Source organism: Drosophila albomicans, chromosome X (assembly GCF_009650485.2).
Source record: "Drosophila albomicans strain 15112-1751.03 chromosome X, ASM965048v2, whole genome shotgun sequence".
Classification (NCBI taxonomy): Eukaryota; Metazoa; Arthropoda; class Insecta; order Diptera; family Drosophilidae; genus Drosophila; species Drosophila albomicans.
In genome coordinates, this window is record NC_047627.2 from 12,214,478 (window position 1) to 12,239,954 (window position 25,477).

A 25,477-nucleotide genomic window follows, 5' to 3' on the forward strand; every position below is an offset into this window, starting at 1 on the left:
CGACGACGCTTGTATTCATTACGTGTAATAACTGTGGTAATTGTCACGTAGACCCGGCCAACAACAACAACAACAACAAGTTAAGGACACTTGCCGCTCTCTGACGTCATTCCCCCAGCTGAAAACGGAAATGGAAGCGCAGATGGATACGAAGATGGAGCCAGAGACAACGAAAACGACAACATCTACGTCAGATGACTCCAAATAGGCCATTGCAATTGTGACAAATCGAGGCACAAATGTGCTAATGGGAAATGCCACGAGTCGCGCTCCTCAGCAGCTGCTCGTTATGCCCTCAGCTACAGCAATGGAATATTAAACGCATGTGCCATTAATAAACAATCAACTTGTACTCAATGGCGGGTAAATACGAGTAGTTTCGAGTGCTCGCTGGCACAATTAAACCTACTCGTATCGTCAGCTCATATTAACATTGTTTTTCGGTTTCAACTTTTTCCTTCTTAGGCTTTTTGCAAAGTAATTTAGCAAGATCGTCTCTGCAAGTGCAACACCTTGCTCACATGCTGTGCTTGTGGCACATCAATCAGTCCAGCAAGAGCAATTGGAGGGCTTTGCCTTTGCCGTTGCCGTTGCCTGGCATTGCATGCACTTCATTTGTGCTGTGGTCAAGCGGTAATTGATTTCTTCTGACCACACATATTGTATTTGCGTGTGTGCGCATTCATTTCCATGCTCATTCCAGTTCATTGCTGTAATTTATGGAGCTTGTAGCTTGGCCTTTTGTCCGTGCTGTGCTCCATAGTGCGCCATTAACGGCGCCAAAAGCTGAAGCAGCATAACAACAACAACAACAGCAACTATAAGGCAGTCAGCAGCTGCGAGTACCACACACAATTTACACAAAATTAATGCGCTTCTCATTAGCTTGAAGCGGTTAAGGAATTCGCGGCATTTGCATGTCGAATTCACATGTTCTTAAATGCTCTGCCGAAAGTCAATCAATTAGCACCGCGCCTAAGAGTATGCAATGTTTTTCGCGCTCAATTTGAAACAAGAAAAGAGCAGAGAATTGATGGGCTCTAAATGGAAATTTTATGTGACAACTTGTAGGCAAATGATTTTAAATCTCCTTCATATGTATTGTGCAGTCTGATATTACACATTTTGCCCCAATGCAATTATATAATAGCCCTGAGGACGGAAGGAAGTCACTTAATTAACAGAGTGTACAAAAGTATGCAACGTTTTTTCAGGCGCAGGTTGCACTATGAAAAGCACTAAGCAACTAAAGCGTACTAAATAGAAATTTCATTTAATAAATAAAAGGTAACCATTTGTCAAAGGATTTCATCTATTGTGCAGTTTGAAATTACAAATGTTGTCACATTGCCTACCAAAATAATAATCTTGAAGACGAAAAGAAGGTTAACTAATTAACAACGCGCACAAAAGTATGCAATGTTTTATCGGAAACAATTTGCATCATGCAATGCGCAGACAAAACGCATTAAATAAAAGCGGCATATACACAGCAGTGAACTATGTATGCTTCATATCAAGAAAATGATATTATGCTAAGCAACTGAGGTATATATTTAATAGATATATTATGGTAAGAAATGGAGAAAAAATCGGGTGCTTTGCATAACTTCCCCATTGCAAAGCGTGACTGTGTAAGTACGTGTCAGTGTGTGTGTGCGTGTGTGTGGCGTAAGAATTCAAAATTGTTTTTATATTCGCTTTTTTTTATTTACATAAAACATTTATTGCTATTTTACATATGAATTGCATAATTTACATTTCGTAAGTTCGTTGAAGTGTACAGAAGTGAAAAATATTGAAACTTCTGACAGTACACACATACGAATGAGTGTGTATAGAATTTGTGTGTGTGTGTGTACTGTGGTAACATGTATTAGTACGATTTGCGAGCAAGCTCAAACATGAGTCATGTATATTTCTTATATGCGAATTTAACTACAATTATTTCTATTTTATCTCTTGATTAAAAATCTCATTTATTTAAGAACTGTTTGGTATTTCTTTTGGTGTAAGTACGCGAGGGCTGCATCAAAAGTTCATGTATATTACGATTTGCTACTTTCGAAAATCGAACCGAAAACATTAGGAATAATAGTCGTAATACATATTTAGTACTTAGTAGTTTTTAGTTTTGCAAATATGCTAAGTTCGAGTAGGTTTTTGACAAAATGCATCATCTAAGTTTCTAATGTAGACAGCTAGACTTACGGACGGTACTAAAAACACGCCTTTGTTTTATTTTCTTGTACGAGTATTTTGTGGTAAGCTCAGAAATATGTTAGAAATTCAAAACATAAATCCGATGAAATGAATTGCAAAGTTTTTTGTAAAATTTGTATGCTTTTTTTTAGAGCAAATACTTTAGTTTGTAGTTTTAGAGTTATTTCGGCCTTTGGCTTTCTTAACTTAATTTAAAATACATTTATAACATGTAATACTTGATTTCTGAAACGTTTTTCTTTATATACTATTTGTGTATTTTGTGTCATTGGCTTTGTGGTTCATTGAGTGTTGTACTCGAAGGTGAAACGGATTCCAGATGCCAGATAACAGATTACAGAGTATTTTCGAGTCTAGAAATGCATTTGTATACAAATTAATGTATTCTTTTAATTTGCCATCCCATCATTTGATGCGTGTGTGTGTTTGTAAAAAGTGAATATTAGTTGAGGTTTTTCATTTTTGCATGATTGCTTGCACATATTTATGTATATAGAGAATTGTGTGTGTAAGTAAAAAACATTTCATTACATTTATATTTGTATTTGTTGTATTTATACATATTGTAAACATTGAAACGCAGCCTGTCGAGGACAAGTCAAACAATTCACATTGACGTTTAACAATCAGAATTCGATTTGCAATTAGTATTTATACATAATTATTAGTAACAGTTCAAAAGAGTTTGAGTATTCATATTGAAATTTGAATTCGTAGTTCTACTGTTTAAGAAACCCCACGAATATCCACTGATGATGATGACTAGATGAGTAGTAGTAGATGTAGATGATGAGAGTATATTCATAGCAAACACGCAACTTACTTCGAGTAGAATCGTTGACAACCACAGTTTCAGTTTCTTGCACATCACAGCTTCCCCCCCGTCCCAATTCCCAATTCCCAATTCATACGAGTAATTTATAGCGACTCTGTCTCCATTTGACCAATCGCTCGACCCTCCTTCCCATTCTCCCCCCTCTCTTTCTCTCTATCTCTATCCGTCTGCATTCGTGTCAATGTACGAGACTTTGAATGCTGCCGTCGGCTGGCTCAGAGACGCGGACTCTCCAGGATCGTATGGCTGGACATTACCGAATTGGCCAACGCAATCGAGTTGCCTGCTACCGAGAGATTCGTGTCGTTTTTGGAGCGTCGCCGGCAGAAGCGAAAGCGTCCTCCATCGCACAATCGCAGTCCCTTGAAGGTGTCGACAAAGGCGCGTCGAAAACTGGCATTCATGAAGCAATAGGTGATGGGATTGCAGCAGCTGGAGGAATAGGCCAGCAGCTGCAGGAAACTGATGGCCGTATAGTCGACATACTCGTATACCACGGGTCCAATCAGCATTGTCATCGTGTTGATCACATATAGCGGTGTCCAGCAGATGAAGAACTCCAGGACGAGGACAAACAGCATCTTCACCACACGCTTCTTGCTCTCCAGACTCTTGCTCTCATTCGACCTGCGTGGCACAATGCTTTACGTGACACAGAGTGAGAGAGATGATAATATTGAAATATTACATATTGATTTAGTACAACTTTACCTGCGAAGTGTCGCCTCTGTGATCCGTAAACTGGGCGTGGACAGCGACTTGCGTCGTTCCCCCTCATTTGCCACACTCATGTAGAGCTGTTGCTGCTGCTGCTGTTGGTGTCGCATTCGCTGCACTCGCCCGCAACAATCTCCTGCTCCAATCAGCTGCTGTTGCTGCTGTTGTTGTTGTTGTTGCTGTTGCTGTTGTTGGTGTCGCAGTGATTTGACTGACGCACTGCGCATGCAATAAAGATGTCGACGTCCATCGCAGGAACCAAACAAGCGCCTCTTGCTGCCGCCATGTGAGTAGCCATCAGCTGCAAAGCAGAGAAAGCGAAAGAGAAAGGGAAAGCTGATTGAGATTGTCTGTGCATCCTGATTTCTGGCTGTCCATCGATTGCATTGAAAACCAAACGAAGGAATTTCTGTTGACTTTAATGTTTAGACATTTTAAAATTAATGAATTTCATCAGTTTCGAGGTAGAGGGACTTTAAGCTAAATTTAATTTTAAGCTCCATTATGTACTTTTAATTATGGCCAGATGGCCGCGTTCTAGGGAAAACTAGTAAGAGTCGCGATGCACTTTGAAAATATACCAAATTCATATACAGAAAAATACTAAAACTATCTTATACATATGTCTAATAACTACATAAACAAGTAAGAAAAGTAAGTAAGTGAGATACCCGTTACCCATTTTTAATAAAAGCAATATATTTTGCGTTATTATTCTCAAAATATACCAAATATACTGCAAAAATACTAAAAATATACCAAATGGTATATGTGATATATCGATATAGTACCGCATTCAAAATATACCATAGACGGCACAATATACCAGAGTGTCAGCCAAAGCAACTAAGACCCGTAGTCAGTTTTATCTGATCGCAACAAAATCAGGAATCACAACTACTATAGTAGTTATTGTATATGCCAAAACTCGCAACTCTAGCTTTAAAATCACGCTTGTTATTCGATTTTTTTGATTTGCGGGGGCGGAAGTGGGCGTGGCAAGAATTTGAAACAAACTTGATCTGCGTGCAAACATAACAAATGCTGTCGAAAATTATAGCTCTAACTCTTATAGTCTCTGAGATCCAGTGTTTCATACGGACAGACGGACAGACACACAGACGGACAGACACACAGACGGACAGTCGGACATGGCTAGATCGCCTCGGCTGTTGACGCTGATCAAGAATATATATACTTTATAGGGTCGGAGATGCCTCGTTCTACCTGTTACATACATTTCCTGCCGGCACAAAGTTATAATACCCTTCTATAAAAATGTCTTAATTACTCAAAATATATCAAATAAATATATCAAATATACTACAATTAATGAGATTGTCAACCAAGCAAGTAAGACCAGACATACAGCAACTGAAATGACTTCTTAGTTTATATAATCGCTTCCCAAATGCTCAGGGCTGAAGTTATTATTGAGTGTGCCAACAAATAGAAATTCTGTTGTTAATTTTACATTTTCTATATAAATTTGAACATAGAAAAGAACCGTAGTATGAAGCATGGCTTTAATAGCTCTAAATTTAAGCTTTGACATCGTGTTACTATCAGTATCAAATGTATATTGAGAATGATAGACTGAGTGCTACTCGACTAGGTATACAAGTAAATATATGTATGTACAATGTATATATGCAAGTATATAGAGTCAGCATTCAAAATAGAATAGCTTAATAAGGGTGTGATGATCAGACACTCTGAATCAACTGAATGGAGGCAAGTCACATACAGAAAAAGCTTTGTAGCTCGTACTCGTGTGTTAGAAATCATGACATTGTAATATTGATTATGGCAAGGAGTGAGTAACGACAAGGGAGGGCATGATATGTAAAATAGAATAACTCAATAATGATTATGAATCGGCAGGTGAAGGCGATACTAAAAGCTTGCATGTTTTGCTAATGGAACAATATTAAAGGCGAATATCATTTTTGTATTTCTATTGCGTGCGCTGAGAACAGATTGAGAACAGTGCATGTGATAGGAGATGGAAGATGGGAGGTGAGGCGACATTCGACACGTAATTGGCTTAAAGCCGAGAACACAGTATGGCCGATAATATCATTGTAGACAGGCAGCTAGCTGGCTACGACTGGTTGGATGGCTGGCTGCCTGGCTGCCTGGCTGCCTGGCTGCCTGGCTGCCTCGCTGGCATGTTGTGTAATGAGGCGCAGTTGGGGTAGCAACTGGTTACAAGCCAGTTGAGTAGCAGCCGTAAACGCAGTTACAAATTGAACTTGTTGTCGCCGACAATGTGGTTGCCGCTGTCACTCCAACTCTTCCTCTTTCTACTGCTGTTGTTGCTGCTGCTGCTGTCGGTGGCAGTGACTTGTGGTAGCTACTGGCGTCGTCGTGGCGTGGCTGGACCTTATGGCTTCCCATTGGTGGGCAACATGCTGCACTTTGCCCTGGGACTGCGTTCCTATGGCGATGTCTATGCCCGACTCTACAAGTGAGTTATCTATCTCTCCATATCTCTGATGTAACTTATTTATTCGGATCAAATTAAAATGCACGTTTAAAGCTGCTGTGCAGAACTTAAGGAATAACTAACTTAAAAAGTGTCTATCCAACTATCGATGCAATCGGTGTGATCATCAATGGGGTTGTCAGATGTTCAATCAACCATATTCATATTTCATTATATGGGTAATTCTATGGCGAAATTTGTCCCGAGCGAGACTTTTTACAGTGCACTGCAGTGAAAACAAGTAAAAAAGTTACAGTCGAGTGTGCTCGACTGTGAGATACCCACTACCCATTTTTAATAAAGGCAAAATATTGCGGTATCATTTTCAAAATATACCGAAAATACTTAAAAATACTAAAAATATACCATATGGTATGTTTGGTATATCGATATAGTACACCATTCAAAATATACCATAGACGGCACAATATACCAGATTGTCAGCCAAAGCAACTCAGACCCCTAGTAAGTAGGCGTTTTGCCCATACAAAAGTATTTCTTTAATAACTTCAACAGTTTTTATCTGATCGCAACCAAATTTTCAGGAATCATAACTACTACAGTAATTATTGTATATACCAAAATTCGTAACTCTAGCTTTAAAATTAGGCTTGTTATTCAATTTTTTTGATTTGCGGGGGCGGAAGTGGGCGTGGCAAAAATTTGAAACAAACTTGATCTGCGTGCAAACATAACAAATGCTGTCGAAAAAAAATTATAGCTCTATCTCTTATAGTCTCTGAGATCTAGGTGTTTATACGGACGGACGGACAGACGGACATGGCTATATCGTCTCGGCTGTTGACGCTGATCAAGAATATATATACTTTATAGGGTCGGAGATGCCTCGTTCTACCTGTTATATACATTTCCCGTCGGCACAAAGTTATAATACCCTTCTACCCTATGGGTAGCGGGTATATGTTAATAACATAAACTGAAACAATTTTCAAAATAAGTGAATGTTATTCTTAAAGCTCTAGATAAGCACTATATTTAGAGCTAAGATTGATTTTAGGAGCTTGATTTGTTATCCGATAAAAAATATAATTTTGTTCATTTTTTGGTTTTGCGTACGAATTAGTTAATTTTTGCAATTATGACAACAAAAAACAAAATAGAAAAAAATTCCAAAACCATTCTTAGCTCTAATTAAAGTAATGCGAGACATCTCTAAGATACTGCGTTCAAGTATCTTTGTGCACAAACTCGTCGCACGTCTCGCACTGCAAGAAGTGTCAAAGATTTCGAGGATTTAATTGCAATTTGAGGTCTCAAGAAGCGCCCATTTAAGTGCAATCGAAGGCTCTGAGACTATGCATCATGAAATAATAAGCCACACAAACATTATACAGACAACAGATATGTATATGTATCTAAGCTCTCATTGTCAACTTGCTTTGTTGTCTGTCTATGAGAAGTTCCATTTGAGTAGAATGCTTTCATTTGTTTTCTAATATTGGCTAGCTTTAATATTTATTTCCATAAAGCGACAATTGTATTTGCAAATATTTTAAGCTTGCTAAAAAATAGTTTAGAATATTAAGTAAACATTGTACATATGTTACATATGTACATACAATGTACATACATATACGTTTTATATAGTAAGTAGTATACTTAGTATATTAATTATATATATTGCAAATTATATTAAGTATTCGTATACTATACGTGGTATATCAAGTAAAAGTATGTTCATCAAGTATACTTAGTATCTTAACAATATGTAGTACATCAAGTATACGTAGTATATTAAGTTTACCAATTATATTAATTAAACGTATACTATATGTCGTATATTAAGTATACGTTGTTCATCAAGTATACTTAGTATCTTAAGTATACAAAGTACATCAAGTATACGTAGAATATATAGTATATGTATGTATATTGTACATAGTACGTATTATATTAAGTATACCAATTATATAAGGTGTACGTATTATACGTCGTATATTAAGTATACGTTGTTCATCAAGTATACTTAGTATCTTAAGTATACGTAGTATATCATGCATACGTAGAATATTAAGTATACATTGAATATAAGGTCTACGTTGTAAATCAGTATATAAAGTATACGTAATATATCAAGTATACGTAGTCTTTAAAGAATACGTATGTAGGTTACAAGGAAAGCGTTCTATATGAAGTGTATATGTATGTACATATGTATGTACGTTATTCATTGTATAGAATTAAGTGCGCGTTGTGTATTAAGTATAAATTGTGTAGTAAGTGAACATAGTTTATAATTTATACGAAGTCTATTAATTTCACGTTATATACGTATGTATCAGTTACTTTGTCCAAGCTAGCATTGTCTCATTCAAAAATAGATATAGAACATATTTGATTTTTTTGCTCAACTTCTACTAAGCCAACTACTTTTGTATTCCTTCATATTTTCCAGCAGAGCCTTCAAATATTTCATTAACTTAGCAAGCGTAGAGTTAACGACTTTTATATAGCTCAGACATTCATCATTTCGGTTTCAACATTTTAAAAAAACAGTTCATTTTACATTTTAACAAAATTCGAAATAAAGACAACAAATTTTTTTTAATTCATTACTAAATTCTTAAGTTTTTTGAATTAAAATTACAATGTGTGACTCAAATGGTGATTCAGCAAAGGTAACTAATGAAGGTCGCAGCATGGACGAGGGATTCTGTCATTTGATGGGTGCAATGTACAATGACATGCCATCCGAGCTCAATTCGCAAACGAAACGGAATTCCGAAATGACAAGATCCATTAGATCCATCCGATTACCACGGCCTACGGCATTTGCTGCACGTTATGTGACCAAAGTGCTGCATCCTAGTCCGATGATAGTCTCAAAGCGCTTCGTGAAACCGCAAATGCTGGGCGACAACAACGGCCAAGGCTCGGATCAGGATCGTTTATTGCGCAAACTCTTCTGTGTTCCTTTGCTAAGCAAGATCGTGTTGCTAATCACACCCAGGGGCAGAAACTCGCACATGAATGATATGTTCAATATCCATGCCTATATGATAGAGGATCAATTTCATCTCGGTGTAACAAGTCTGACGGCATCCGAACGCGAACTTTTTGTAAACCCACAAAAGCCAAATAATTATGCTTTGATCTGTTGCTCGGGCTACATTCATCTGGAGGATGCTTTTATGAATGCCTCCCTAAAGAAGAATATCATTCGATTGTCAAAAAACAAATCAGATGCAGTCGTTGAAATAGAATGCAAAGGCAAAAGATTATCCCTCCAATATACTGAAGACCCGCATCAACCAAAGATCGAAGCAACTGGCAGCGGCAAAAGTCGACAGGTCAAGATCCCAGCTCGTAATGCAACGGCTGAAATATATCCACTACAATTAAAAAATATATCTACAAATCGGCAGATAAATGCTGCAACCTCAGAGGTGCCTTTAGAGATTGTCGATAACCAAATCGAGGAACTATCTGAAGCAAATGCAAATAGTGTTGAGCAACCACAGCCTCTTGCACAAATCGTGCACCAAAACATCCAACAAAACATCGATAATGTTGAGCAGATTATGGAATTGGCTGAGCAACAACCTTCAACTGAAACGCCGGTATATCAACGTTCGATTAGCTCCTGTTCGCAATATTCATATCGAGGGCGTCGTCTGTCAAGAATCTTTTTGAAATCACAGCCGGACAAGATGCTCTCCAGCGGCGGAACGTGGGATGTCCGAGTGAAGCAAAAAAGATCGAGCTGCAAGTCTTTAGTGACGGAAACTAGGAAGCCTCAATGGGCCACAGGCGGGCTCAATTCGAAGCATCGCAATTATGTAGTGATACACAAGCCAAAGAAGTGATGCTTTTGATTTGACTCGCGTTCCGGATCTCGTTAGGAACTATGTGCGCAGCTATTTCAATAAACTGCTGAAGGATCTGATTGCCGAGTATTGCTATCAGTTGATTCAGGAGAAGACACCGATCTCAGCCATGCCTTATGTGCCCACTGATCACGATATCTTGGGCGATGATATTTTTTTGCGACCCAAAGCCACCAAGTTTCTGCCCTTAACACGAAAGAAACTCAGTTAGTATTTGGTTTAACAAAATGATAAATATGTTTTTAACATCTGATGACGAATTATTGGTGTAGCATACATTTTTGTATGTCGTAATATAATTTAAACAGAGAAAACTTAGCGCTGGTTTGTTTTTATTTTATATTTTAATTTAAAATTTGGTTGAACTTGTGGCTGACTATACTATATATACTATATATACTATATATACTATATTACCATCAATTGTCATAAAATCAAGATATTCTTGAGATTACTTAAAGTAGTAACGTTGAAATTATCATTGGGAATATGCCAATCCGGCTCGTGGTCAGTTCTGAATGATATTCTCAAAGATGAAATTCCAAAAATTATTATTTTTTAATTTTATACCCGCTACCCATAGGGTAGAAGGTTATTATAACTTTGTGCCGACAGCCAATGTATGTAACAGGTAGAAGGAAGCATCTCCGACCCCATAAAGTATATATATTCTTGATCAGCATCAACAGCCGAGACGATATAGCCATGTCCGTCTGTCCGTCTGTCCGTCCGTCCGTATGAACACCTAGATCTCAGAGACTATAAGAAATAGAGCTATCAAGTTTGTATCAAATTTTTGCCACGCCCACTTCCGCCCCTGCAAATCAAAAAAATCGAATAACAAGCCTAATTTTAAAGCTTCAGTTACGTTGTTACAGTTGGCATATAGAATAATTACTGTAGTAGTTATGATTCCTGAAAATTTGGTTGCGATCAGATAAAAATTGTCGAAGTTATTAAAGAAATACTTTTGTATGGGCAAAAACGCATACTTACTAGGGGTCTGAGTTCCTTTGGCTGACAATCTGGTATATTGTGCCGTCTATGGTATATTTTGAATGGTGTACTATATCGATATACCAAACATATCATTTGGTATATTTTTAGTATGTTTTTAGTAGTTTCGGTATATTTTGAAAATGATACCGCAATATTTTGCTTTTATTAAAAATGGGTAGAGAGTATCTCACAGTCAAGTACACTCGACTGTAGCTTTCTTACTTGTTCTTATATTTCATTCATTTATCATATTAATTTTTTTTCTCGCATTTTCTATGCTCTCTCCTTTTCCATCTCCGATTCTTAATGTGTTCTAATCTCAATTCTTCATTTTTATGGTTAATCAAGTCTTCATATCTTGAATTATATATTTCACCATTTCATTATCTATGTATTTATCTCTTTCTCTATCTCTCTTCAGTTCTAATGTTATGTGTAGTATTCTTCTCTGAATCTTTAATTCCCTAATTGACTATTTTTCCGATTTATACATATGTATACTTTTTTTGTGTTTCTGTATGTTTAACATTCCTTGATTGATCTTTTTTTCAACTCTATCTCTATATCTTTTCACTTTTCTCTATATGCTTCTCTGATTCTATATGTTATTTCATCAATTATCTGATTTTCTGCTTACTAATTTTTGTATTTCAATTTTCATCTCTGTTAGCTGATTGTTTGATGTTTTGTATCTCATTTTATATTCATTTATTTTTTATACCTTATTGATTATTTCTCTATATATTTTCTTTTCTCTCTCTATGTTTTTTTATCTTTCTCATTTTCAGTTCGTATTCATCTCTGAGCTATGTGGGCATTTATCGTTTATTTAATGAACCTGCTCTGTTGTTGAGGGATCAATCGATAGTGCGCGAGCTGCTCATCGGTGGACATTTTACCCACTGTGCAGAGAACGCGATTCATGTGAACGTGGAGCGCGATGTGCTGGCTGCACAAAATCCATTTATTGCCTGTGGTGAGCATTGGAGGAAGCAACGTGGCGAATTGTTGCCACTTTTTACACCTCTGCGGTTGCGACAGACGTTGCCGCACATTGCCGCCGCCTGCAACCAGCTGCAAAAGTTTGTGGCACAACGCAATCCTCGCGAGCTGGCTTGCCTCGAGGCCAAAGAGTTGGCCACACGCTACACGCTACAGGTGGTAGCCTCCGCTGTGTTTGGCCTGAATGCACAATGCCTCGATCCGGATGACAGCAGTCGCAGTGAGAGTCACAGTGAATGGCTTCAACTGTTGGGACCTTTATTTCAGCCCAGTTCTTGGAGTCTGGCTGAAACTATTGCGCTGTTGCATTCCCCAAGGCTCGTTCAGCTCATGGAATATCGGTGGGTTTCATTCATATATTAATGCAACTTTTTTTATCCTCTACTTATATGTAGGTATTTATTGGTCTCTAAAGTTTATCACAATGTGCATCGCATGAAGGAACATTTAATTCATAGTTTTGAATCTCCGAAATTTCATATTTTCGAGATACAATTTTGAAGCAGTAAATAATTTGCTTCAAAAAATTATAGAATATGCTTGAACTCTATTTATATAATTTGAGTGCTTTCTAATATTATCACACCATGCGTAACGTGATTGAGAGGGTCTGTTTTTATACAACTTGGATATTCTTAGTATGACCTCTTCTCTACATAGTTTAAAAGAGGATCTCATTTGTATTAATGCACATTGTAGGCTACATTTCCGTAATCTTTTTGAATAAAGTTTGAGTGCTTCTTAATACTGTCACAATATGAGGGAAGGTGTAGAAGAAGATTTTGCTTGTTTTTAATTTTTTTATTAACCCCACCATCAAAAACATTGTTCAACAGATAATTTTGTAGCCACAAGGTCGTGCATAGTCAAAAGTGTACCTAAAGAGTTTGATTTGTTTTCAAGTCTACATTCATGCAACTGTATTTCATTTTAAAGGGTCTTTTAAGTGCGGAGGTGTTTGTTATTAGATATTCTTATTAGACATTCAAAATATGCAACACAATATTTTCAAGCCATAATTTCAAAGAGCATAATATGCACAGGGTTTTACACAGTCGATAGTTTGCTTAAAGTAATTGTGTTAAAACATTCATGAAACTCTATAGTAAAGAAGTTTGAAAGGTTATTAAGTAAATGTGCAATGTTTATTGTTGCTACATCTGCCTCATTGCTAAATATATGCTTCCATTATAAATGTAGACCAGGGCACCATTTTAGGTCACAAAGTAACATAGGATTAAAGGAGTATTGTATGCTAAATTAATTCAACTTTTTTAGATTTAATTCTCTCTTAAGTAAAAAGATGTTTATTATTAAATATTTCTGCTACTATGCTGACTTATTCAAATATCTGTCAGTCTACTGTAGTTCAATTTGATTAAAGCAATAGTCGATAGTTTGCTTAAAGTAATTATATTAAAGTCAGCACATGATGTATTCACTCTTTGACTATTCTGCTTGTTGAATTCATTTGCGGTTTCACAACCACTTGCGAATACCCTGTAAATAAAACGAATGTGAATGCGAATTTAATCTCCGCCCTAGCTATGTGCCACTCGACATTCAGAGCTGGCTGCGTCGCCAAGTGGCAGGCAGCAGCAGCAGCAAAGGCAACACGTTATTAAACTGGCTGAGGGCGAGGCGTGATTGCGATATTGAAGGACATGCGACCACATTGCTGTTAGAGGGCTACGAGACATCGGCGATGCTATTAGCCTTTGCCTTATACGAACTGGCAGCGCATCCAACTGAGCAGTGTCAATTGCAGAGCGAACTGGATGCGATGGCTGCTCATTATGATGGACAATTGCTGCATCCGGAGGCGTTGGACGCATTGCATTATGCTGAGGCCACGCTTTATGAGACTCTGCGTCTGCATCCAGCGATGCCCGCTCTGCTCAAGCGCTGCACCGAATCCTTTATGTTGCCCTCTCAGCAACCAGATGCTGCTGCTGGATTGCTCGTGGCCAAAGATACTGTGCTGATTGTGCCTGTTCAGGCCATTCATCTGTAAGCTCTTATTGATTAACTGTCTGATGGTTGCCAGTTAATTACCACATCTATTTCTTTGTGCCACAGTGATCCCGCTATCTACCCGCAGCCACTACAATTTCAACCGAAGCGTTTCTTGCAACAGCCACAGCAATTCGGCTGTCGCTTCTTGGGCTTCGGTGCTGGACCGCGTATGTGTCCGGGAATGCGATTTGGACTGGCTCAGACCAAGGCGGCGCTGGCCACAATTCTTCAAGACTACAGCGTTGAGTTGGCGAACAATTGTCCGCCTATGGAAAAATCAAATGTCACCTTTCTAACCGCCAGCAAGGCGGGAATTTGGCTTCGATTTAAGCGACGCCAAGCAAAGTAATCACTTTACTATACTATATGCGAGCATTTCCTTTATACTTAAAATGTTGATAATGTGAATAATATGAACACCCAATTTGTTATTTCTGGTCTTTGATTCAAATATCTTATTCTTTGAATAAAATGCTATTTATTATATTTTTGTTTAAACTTTTTTCTCAGTATTTTTAAATTTAAAATTAATTCATTTCTGTTTTTGGTGACAACAAGATTCAAAATTAACTTTACAGGTACAAATTGTGTATACCACAATAATATATCGAAAAAATTCTGAAATATACTGAAAGCTATATTTAGTATTTGGGCATACTATGAGTAACAGATATAAAAAGGAATTTAAATTTTGACAATCAAATAATTACTAATGATTTAAAAATATTTCAAAAATGAAAGAGTAATAACGCTTTTTTTTATTTAACTGAATTTTATTTCAATCATTTGTTGAAATAAAATTTTTGGAAATAAAATAAAAATGATTTCATTGCACTCTGCTAACTCATATGAATCTTAATACATATGTGTTTGTATACTATTGTTTTTATTTTCTATTTTTTTCTTAACGATTCAATCAACTTCAATAAACTTTAAAACTTGCAAACTTTGTTTTTCAACATAGAACTGTTTAATATGAAATATTTGTGAAATAAGCTAGATTTACATTGAGCCAAGTTAACGACATTCTGCATTCGTACTTGGCCTACTTATTGCGGCAATTTGAGGAAACACGCACAGGTCGAGTTGAGTCTTTAATCACATTCATTTCGAATAATTAATCGTCAAGTGCAAGTATTTGCTTTAAGTGCCTCGGGAAAAACGTTTTGCAATCGCTTAAGCAGGCAAAAGTGAAACGAATATTGTCGCATTTATGTGGGAGAATTAAGCAAGTGAATTAGTCTTAGGACGAATGCGAGTAAGTACATCAAAATAATGGGCAGAGTTAAGGAGTTGAGCTCTGTGTTCTGTGTGCTAAATACGAGATTTGCGAGTGTATTTTGTGTGTGGAGAACATCGCAAGCAAGTGCTGCTTTAAGTGACTAACCTACTTAAAAATGGGGCCAGGCGTTAATATGGGTATAAGACTCTAATTATATGGAACTTGCTTATGCAAATTACCAGCGAAGAGTGTGCGCGAGAGTGTGAGCGAGTGTAATAAAACATTTTTTGCCATCTACCATCTAGCATTTTCCATTTACCATTTACCATTTCCCAGGGCGGCACTGATTGTCTAGGCTAGAGGCTAGGATGAGTGACAGTTCTTTTGGCCTCGCTAACAAATTTATGACACAAAAATGTTAAGTGACGGCCCTAAATTGCATGCTACATATACGAGAGAGAGAGAGAGAGAGAGTATGTGAGAGAATTGCGGGATTCTGAAATATTTAATAAAATTTATTGTCACATAACAGCAGATCTCTTTCTCTCGTTTTTGCTCAGTTGGTAGCGACAATGTGTACGCAATTTACAGCAAAGTATAAAGCGAAGGGGTTGCCCACTAATTTGGGCTTTCGCCTTGTTTGGTCGATAAACGAGATAACGGCTTTTAACGAGCGTTTAAATGCTCGACCCCTGCATAATTTACGGTATTTAATTTGACCCTTTCGCTTTGAATGGCATTGCGAACTGTGGATAGGGGCATTGAGCACACACTCGTTGCAAAGTGGCTGTCGATGTCGATGTCGAAGTCGAGGTAACTGTGTCGTCAGCATGTGAACACAGCCAGACAAAAAATCAAGTAGAAAAGCTACAGTTGAGTGTGCTCGACTGTGAGATACCTAGCATCCTTTTTTAATAAAAGCAAAACATTGTGGTGTTACTATAACAAATTAATATACCAACAAAATACTAAAATATATACGGAAGTGTGTATTTGTTACATCGATATACAAAACATACCGAATGCTATATTTGGTATATTTGACTTTTTATTTGAGGGTAGGAAATGTGCGTTGCAAAACCTAAAACAAACTTGATCCGTGTTGTTAAAACTAAATTAAAATAGTGCTTCATAGGTATAGATGGACATGGTATATCAACTCGACTATTGACGCTGATCCAGAATATATATACTTATTAATGCCTCGATACATTTCCTGCGGGCATCAACTTATAATACCCTTCTACCCCATATAGTAGCGGGTATACAAAAACACAGCACAACATTTCAGCTAGAACAGCACAAAAAGAGCCTCAAATATAAACAGGTTCCCTCTCTCCATCGCTTATTCTCACGCTGTGTGTCCTTCGAGGCTGTTCCTTGTGATAATTCATTATCTGCGCTGTGTGTTGTGGGTTTCTCTTAAAATAAGCAAATGTTTATGCTAATATGCAATTTCAGTGTGCTTGTTTAAGGCGTTCCCATGTAAATGAGGCAAGAGGCTAGAAAAGGGTGTGTGCTCTTTAAAACGAAAAACGAAAAAAGAGAAATCAATGCATAATTTGCATAAATAAAACTCAGTTGAGAATATCAAGCAAACCGATTAATCGACAATCGCAATAGCAATCCCAATTGCAAACGCAATCGCAATCTCATTGGCTTTAAGTGATAAACGAAATTGCGAAATTGTACTCGATGCAAATGAAAGTGACATTAAAGTGGATAAAGTGTGGCAGTGAAGTTATCTCTGGCTTCGAATCAAATTGAATCGCAGCATCGCTACCAACTGTCTGTCCAATGTGGCGTATGAGTAATGTGTGGTCTGGTTGGGGTCGCCAACAGTTCGCAGTTGAGCTGACACCAAGTGGCGGTTGAAACGCACTTCAATTAAATTTTGCGCACACACGCATACACGCAGCCACGCTAGCAGCATTCTCCTCTGGGATGCAGTAGTTCATCCCACACTTGCGCTTGATGGCAATAAAACTCAATCGAGCTACTCGAATTACAATACGGAATGCGATTGCTTACCATAATAGTATTGCGGTGCCCCAAATTGTTGCTGCTGCTGCTGTTGCAGCAACACATCCAACTGGGCGCTGCTGTCGATAGCCATCGCATCGACGACGCCCTGCCTCAGTTGCATGCGATGCATTTGACTCGAGTTGCCATAGGAGCGACGCGGCTGCATTGCATTGCTGCAGCCGTTGTTGTTGCTGCTGCCGCCGCTGTTCGTGGTGAGCCCCACGTCTGGGCCACTGCTGCCAAAGTTCATGGCACGCTCGTTGCGCATGCTCACATACAGAGTGCGTGTGATAAACAGATACGCGAAGCTCAACGCCAGCAGCGGCAACACAAGCAATGCCAAGTCCAAGAAGATGTTGTATGACAACTCATAGCCGACAGATCCTGCCGGCCATTGCTCGCGACACTTGCGCAAACCTGTGGAGAAAGTGTGTGAGATGGAGAGAATGGAAGTGAAAGAGAAAAATAAATATAAATAAGTGATAGAGAGACGGAGAGATAGATAAAGAAAAATATAGCGAAGGGGAGAGAAGAAAGCAGAAAGAGAGGGAGAGAGATCGAGATCCAGATAGAAATAAAGACATAGAAATAAATAGAAATTGGGATAGAAATAGGGATAGAGTTACAGAACAGATAGAGTTAGACATAGGGATTGAGATAAAGATAGAAACAAAGAAAAAAATACATAGTGATAAAGATTGAAATATAGATACAAATAAATACAAATAAAATAGATATAGAAAAAAAGAGAATGAGAGAGAGAGAAAGAGAGAGAGAAAAAAAAGATAGCGAAGGGGAGAGAAGAAAGCAGAAAGAGAGGGAGAGAGATCGAGATCGTGATAGAAATAAAGATAGGAATATAGATATAGAAATAAATAGAAATTGGGATAGAAATAGAGATAGAGTTACAGAACAGATAGAGTTAGACATATGGATTGAGATAAGGATAGAAACAAAGAAAAAAGTACATAGTGATAAAGATTGAAATATAGATACAAATATATATAAATAAAATAGATATAGAAAGAAAAGAGTATGAGAGAGAAATAAAAGTTAGCAATAGAGATAAAGACAGCGATTGAGATAAAGATATAAATAAAGTTAGGGATAGTGAGAAAAACAGAGATAGAGATTAATATTGAAATAAAGATAGAAATAGAAAAGAGATGAAGATATACACATATAGAGACAGAAAAAGATAATAATAAAAATAGAAAAAAAAGATAGGTAGAATAAAGATAGAGGTAGAAATGGAGTTAAAATAGAATTAGAAATAGAGATAGAAAAGGAGTTTAATCATTCAACAGATGAAGAGAAGGAGAAGGAGAGATTAAGATAATGATATAAATAGATATAGAAAGAAAGGAGAATAAGAGAGATATGAAGTTAGCAATAGAGATAAAGACAGCGATTGAGATAAAGATATAAATAAAGTTATGGATAGTGATAAAAACAGAAATAGAGATAATTATTGAAATAAAGATAGAAATAGAAAAGAGATAAAGATATACACATGTAGAGACAGCAAAAGATTATAATAAAAATAGAAAAAAGATAGGTAGAATAAAGATAGAGATAGAAATGGAGTTAAAAATAGAGTTAGAAATACAGATGAAGAGAAGGAGTTTAATCATTCAATAGATGAAGAGAAGGAGAAGGAGAGATTAAGATAATGATATAAATAGATATAGAAAGAAAAGAGAATGAGAGAGAGATGAAGTTAGCAATAGAGATAAAGACAGCGATTGAGATAAAGATATATGTAAATAAAGTTATGGATAGTGATAAAAACAGAGATAGAGATAAATATTGAAATAAAGATAGAAATAGAAAAGAGATTAAGATATACACATATAGAGACAGAAAAAGATAATAATAAAAATAGAAAAAAAGAAAAGTAGAATAAAGATAGAGATAGAAATGGATTAACTTCATTTCTATTTTTTTAAAAACAGAATTAGAAATAGAGATAGAGAAGGAGTTCAATCATTCAATAGAGTGCACTTCACTCGCACTCACAAGCACTCACTCACCTTGACGACTCGTTGGCATCAGCTGGCTGAAGATCGCGATCGGCGTCATGCAGAGCAAGCTGCCCAGCCAAATGAACGCGATGATCTTGTTGGCATGGTTGATTGTCTGCCAGGTGCGCGATCGCAACGGATGACAGATGGCATAGTAGCGTTCACATGAGATGGCCACCAGTGTCCACGAGGAGACGGCCACCGATGCAGCTGTAAAACGATAGAATGAAAAACTGCGTTACGCATACGCCATGATGTTCTGTGCTATAGCAATATCATTTGATGTGGGCACAATTACCGACCGCATCAGTCTGTCCGTTGGGGCTTACTACTCACTCCTACAATATTTAGGAAGAGAAAACTAATTTCATCCTCACACAGGTTGCATGCCTAAGGCTCGGTTGGTTGGTTGTTGGTTAGTTGCTTAGTTGGTTGCTTGGTTGGTCAGCCCAGTTCATGGGGCGCATCATTAAAATGTTAATTTATGCCGGACTCACTTTCATTATACCCTGTGTGCCCAGACAATGAAGAGGCAAACTCAACTCTATGCTACTTTGTGGGTCAATATTATGTTTAAGAAAAGCTGCTTAGCACTTTGCGACTCTTGCACATTGATAACACATGCAATTAAATATTTTATGAGCAAAGCAATGTTGTGGCACTCAAATGGATGTATTATTTATTTAATGTATTTTGTGCAATTTGAAGAGTCAGTTGTGAAACGATTCAAACATGTTTTTAACTTCGTAAAAACGAAAGTAAGAGATGCGCGTAGTATCTGACAGTCTAGCATACTCACCAGGCAAACCGTTTCACTTGATTTCAGTTTCATTATGCTGTTTCGGTTTCGGTTTTTGGGTTGCGGACTCACTTTTAGATTCGTTTTGTCGGCCGGTGGGCATAACAAATGTGGCTCCATTTGGGACAGGATAGGACAGGACAGGACAGGACAGGACAACGATAATGATAATGATATGGATACTTAGGCCAACACTAGCCAAAAACAAAAACACTGCCAACTTCATTTAAATGCCGCTCTGTGTGTGTGTAAGCATGCACAATTAATCAAGGCAGCAATCGCTAGTTGCGAAATGCGAAATGCGAACTGTAAGTTGCGTTCGCTCAGACTCAAAGTTCCTTTTGGCAAATGCCAAACAGTCAAACAGCCAAACAGCTAAATAGTCTGCTGATGTTGATGAGCTCAAAGCAGCGCAGTTACAGGTAAGTAGATTGAACGGGGGAAGGGGAGAGAGCCACGAAGTAGGCTACTCTATTGACTTTGCGAGGAAAAAAGGAAAAAAAATTAGCTCGCTTTGCGCCGCGTTAAATGCCGTTTCCTATACGAGCCAAAGCCCAATTCTCTTTGCATCTGTGCTCTGTGCTCTTCGCTGCTGGTATGCAGACAGTAAACAAACACACATACACACACACACAAACACACACACACACATACAGCAAGAGATATGTGAGTGAAAAGGGGTTTTGTGGTTAGGCATAAGGGATTCAATTCGCTGTTGGATGTTTGGCTTTAGTGTTAATGTTAAACTCTGTGAAGCAGGTGAAGCTAAAGAGAAGAAGGGAAAGGGAAAGGGAAAGGAAGCGAGTTGTGGCAACCCCTTTTTCGGCTCGTGGGCGAATTGTTAAACAAGCCAAGCTCATTAACAAAATTAAATTTAGCTCTCGGCCGGTTGCTCGGTCGCATTTGCTGCTGCCACATTGCCGCTTGTGACCATGGTTCAATGAGTCCGTCCGCAAATAAAAATGCAAATTTTATGAAAATGCTAAATATACGCAGAGTCTGAGATGGAGACGAAGATGGAACTGGAGCTGGAGCTGGAGTCACAGTTAGAGTCGCACTTTTTTGTATAAGAAAATTGGACTGCGACGTTGCTCCAATGGTGCTCACAGAATACATTATAATAACAGAAAATAAAAAAGAAAATAGAAAACGTCCCAAATGGCAAAACTGAGTCCTGAGTCCTTAGTCCCTAGTTCTCTCTTCTCGCTGCGCGAGGCAAATTAAATTCAAGTAATTATTTTATTTTTCAGTTGTATATTTATAAACATTCCGCTGTCCGCTTTTATAATGATTCCTGGCTCAGTAAAATGATAAAAGTGCGCCATTAAATGGTCCGCCATTAATTGATTATTCATCCATTCAATTGAATTCGTGACCCTCAAATAAAGCAACAATTTCGTGCTACATTTATGTGAAACACACTCGAGCATTAAATCGCAACTCTCAACTCTCAGTTCTCAGTTCTTAGTGCAAAGTCAAGTTTTTAAGCCGATTCGCCATCATTATTTATTTTTGCAAGCTTACACAAATACTCGAACTGGTTTTTATTTTTAGCATTTCTTTTCATACCTGAGCCCCAATTGAAAACGATTTAAGCATCGACAGAGAATTCGAAGAAAAGGCAAAAACCAAAGTGGACTCTTTTTTTTAGGGTGTTCTGCAGTCGAGCATTGACAACTGCGACATCATTATGCTTTCACCGTTTGCTTTGATGAACCAAACAAATTGATTATGGGCTTACAACTCTTTGGCAAAAAATATGCCCCAATTGGGTTCTAAAACATATTTCTCTGGATGAACTATAAACTTGGATTTACGACGCTCGTAATGTATAAATTTTGTTCCTTTTTGTTTTGGAATGTTTTACAGTTTTGCTGTTTTTTTTGTTGTAAGGCTGAGAAATGGGAATTTGTGCCCTCGCATTGAATTGTAAATTGCACAAATGGAGCTGCGTGTGTGTTGGGCAACGCTTGCGGCAAATAATGCTAATGCAGCCTCCTCATTTCAGTTGCTGTTTCTGTTTCTGTTTTCTATTGCTTGGAACTCGGTTTCAGTTGGTTGATTGCATTGCAGCTGCCCACACATAGTCGAGGATCTGTAATAGTCGCATAGTCGTTGCAATCATTATATTTTCATTTTCATTTCGTAGCGCATTGGAGCATTACAATCCAATGAATCTCTTTCTGTACTCGATTCGTATGTGAAACTGTGGGAGTTTGTCATTCATTTAAATTAAATGCGAGTACTTTGTAAATGGTAACTTGTAAATTGGAACTGACGTTTGTCATCGTCCCACGCAAAGGGAAAAAACCCTTTTCTGTTAATTTCTTTTCGCTGAACATAACACACATCTATAGACTTTGCTCTTTTTTTGTATGTTTTCATTAAAACTTTTTCTGTTTGAGCTCGCTTTTTGCTGCAACTAGGTTAAAAAATCATATTTGTGTAAGGGTTCCATAAAATATTTCATTTTTATTTACTTTTGTGTGGAAGTGTTCACATATGTTCCAACACTAGTTTTTCACAATTGCAATTTGCGTGTGTATTCCACACTCGATTGCATTCAATATTTTCGCACTTTTCTATTATTTATTATTTGACAGCGTACTTAGATCTCGGTTAGAGTATAAAATTTTCGATATGAATAAAGGAATTTCACGGTCTTTGTTTTTTGCTTTCTGTGCATTTTAATTAAGAAACTAGATTGCAAGGCTAGCCAAATTTTATATTGGCAAAAGATGATCAGATGCATTTTTCACATCTGTAAGCAACAAATTAGATATTCTCACGTTTTTAAGCTATTTTCTTATTTATTGGCGTTACTTATATTTTTGCATTCTTTTCTACAATTACTTAAGTTCATTTACCGCATAGGTTCAAAATCAGGAATCAAAATCGACAAATGTCAAATTTTATCGATATACCAAATATGGCTTTCGGTATATTTTTGTATTGTTTTGTATATTATAATAATATGGTATGACAATCTGGGTTATTTTGTATTCCAGGTAATTTTTTTATAAAATAGTATATAGATGTTGATACTATATCACATCAGTTTGCATTTATTGAACATGGTTAGGTAGAATCCTGTTGTTGAGCACAGTAATTTTCTTTCTTGTTTTCACTGACTTAGCTCTAGTTACCCATAAACTAATATCTAATAGCAATAAATACTAATAATAATAAACTCAGCTTGTATAGAGCAAATATTCCATGTAGACTGTTCTCCTATTTCGCTTCCTACACCTCAAGTATCTACCAAATGCTTACCACTTGTAAGCCTTAAAAAAAATAAAGACAACAAAGTTTTTGCAGGTCGTGCTCGCAAAAAACGCAAATTCAACAACATAAATAAATGTAAATGCAAACTGTTTTTGCGGCTCTATTGGTTTGCGCGCTACGGTGTAACCAGAATCAGAGAATCAGAGCTCAGTGGCCAACTGGACATTCGTTGGTCGGTTTCTTGGACTTTTAGTTTGAATGCAGCTTGAATGAATGTGGCAAGAGAGTTTTGGTCAAGCCGCAAGTTGCACGTTGCAACTGGCAGTTTATTTTCTCAATTTTACCAGATGCCGCAAAAAACTGAACTTAGCATTTCAGCAACTTTCAAGTTCTTGGCATCACAAGGATCAAGGCATCACCACAGCAGCAGCAACAGCAACAGCAGCAGCAGAGACCGAGGCACTTGTTAAGTGGTTGCCAGGCGCCGTGAGCAATTTGGATACACACTTAACACAGCTGAGAGGGAAGGGAGTGAAGGAGTAGAGCGAGTGTCCCAGCCATCAGGTGTATGCTCAATGGACTGTGCAAAGTGAAAGAGACAGAGCAGAGAAGAGAAGAGGAGAGAAGAGACGAGAGGAGACGAGAAGTTCGCTTCGACCACATCCGCATCTGCATCAGGGATATCTGCAAGCTAAATAAATAAGCAAAAGTCAGTTGCAGACTCTAAAGTGAATTGCAAACTTGCGAGCTTGTCTAAGTTGATATCATAAAACATGGTTAGCATCGGCTTTCCTCCACTTTGCAGAGGGCCACTTAAATGTGAGTTTCACCACCACCAAGCTCTGCCCCTCCACTGACCTGTCCCCTCATCTTTGCCCTGAACGGAGGCAAACAAAACTTTCAAGTCAAATTCAAACTGAAAAGTTTATTTGGTAGCTGCTGGCCAACCACAAAACTGGATAGTCTTGGCCTATAATTGACCAACGGGCAGCTCAAGTGAGGTTTCTCTCTCGTTCTCGTTCTCATTAGAATAATGTTTGCATATTATTTTGCAATGCAAAACTAATTTAAATATTCAAATCACGACGAAGCTATTTTCACTTTGCGGTAACTGAATACTCTGCCGCATTTAATAAGAGTTTATTGTTGTTTCTTTTTGCTTGGCTGTGAAATCTATACGCACAACAGTCGCAACAATATCAATGCTTCAATACCCAATATGTAAACGTATCTTTTGTAGGGTATCTATAATCATGCGATTATGTAACCACAAATGCGGACATTTCTAAGCGTATTATTCACATTCAAAAAAGGGGCTCGATTCAGCTCGACAAATGTTCAGTCATGCGATAAAGCATCAATATTTATTCGTTATTAAAATTTAAATTTACTGATTGTGTTCGATGAACACAGGCCCAAAATGTTCAACAACTTTTGCCTCCTCTCTTATTGAAATGAAAACATTTGAAAATCTCTTATATTTGTGTGGGCAAAAACATTTTTGCTTTAACCTTATGATTTGCCAGCTCATGCCAAAAAGTATTTTCAACTAATCTTTCGATATTTTGAAATTTTTCTATCATCCTCAAGGCACGCCCCGAGTTACTTACTTGGAATGCAAAGTCTTATTTTGGGTAATTCGTTTGTTTTTGTCACGTAATCTTAAGTCCTAATTTATGCTACGAAGCCAATTGCCAATTTGGGCAATGAAAACATTAAAATGTTCCAGTACTAAGTGTGTTTATTACAGCCGTGGGCGATGGTAAAAGGTCAAACTTAAGAGGGACTTTACTTTATTAAAGTAAAGTATTATTCAATGTTTTTAATACATTTAAATACCTCTTAAGAGTGACCTTTTAATTAAGCTCGAAACGTAATTGAAATAAACATATTCAATTCAATTTCAATTTAATGAATTTTAGAGTCAACTTTTGAAATTAAACGCAAGCATTAAAATGTTGCAGTAGTAAATGGAAAGTAATAAATATAAGCAATTAATATATATTTAGAACATATACTTGAATACGAAATTAAATTAAAATTAAGATATTTTC

The 25,477-nt window shown here is 37.3% G+C and overlaps 2 protein-coding genes across 2 annotated transcripts in view; one reads left to right on the plus strand and one right to left on the minus strand.

The window, feature by feature from the left end:
- Positions 1-1,834: 1,834 nt before the first annotated feature.
- LOC117567494 (octopamine receptor 1) overlaps positions 1,835-25,477 on the minus strand; it is a 38,760-nt gene continuing 15,117 nt past the window's right edge. The window contains exons 3-6 of the mRNA XM_034247527.2: positions 19,409-19,609; positions 17,382-17,792; positions 3,770-4,076; positions 1,835-3,700 (exon numbers count right to left, since the gene is read on the minus strand). Of these exons, the coding sequence (XP_034103418.1) occupies positions 3,274-3,700; positions 3,770-4,076; positions 17,382-17,792; positions 19,409-19,609 (1,346 nt within the window). The 3' untranslated portion in view covers positions 1,835-3,273. The remainder of the gene's footprint in view (positions 3,701-3,769; positions 4,077-17,381; positions 17,793-19,408; positions 19,610-25,477) is intronic.
- On the plus strand, positions 5,983-14,508 carry LOC117576639 (probable cytochrome P450 308a1). Its single transcript, XM_034261569.2, has 4 exons — positions 5,983-6,245; positions 11,899-12,453; positions 13,658-14,122; positions 14,192-14,508. Exons 1-4 carry the CDS (start codon positions 6,046-6,048, stop codon positions 14,475-14,477), a joined length of 1,506 nt encoding a protein of 501 aa, XP_034117460.1. The 5' UTR covers positions 5,983-6,045; the 3' UTR covers positions 14,478-14,508.

Coding starts and splice junctions, on each gene's coding strand:
- LOC117576639 (XM_034261569.2), top strand. CDS start 6,046: ATGTGGTTGCCGCTGTCACTCCAACTCTTCCTCTTTCTACTGCTGTTG. Junction 6,246..11,898: donor GTCTATGCCCGACTCTACAA/GTGAGTTATCTA, acceptor TCTCATTTTCAG/TTCGTATTCATCTCTGAGCT. Junction 12,454..13,657: donor GTTCAGCTCATGGAATATCG/GTGGGTTTCATT, acceptor TCTCCGCCCTAG/CTATGTGCCACTCGACATTC.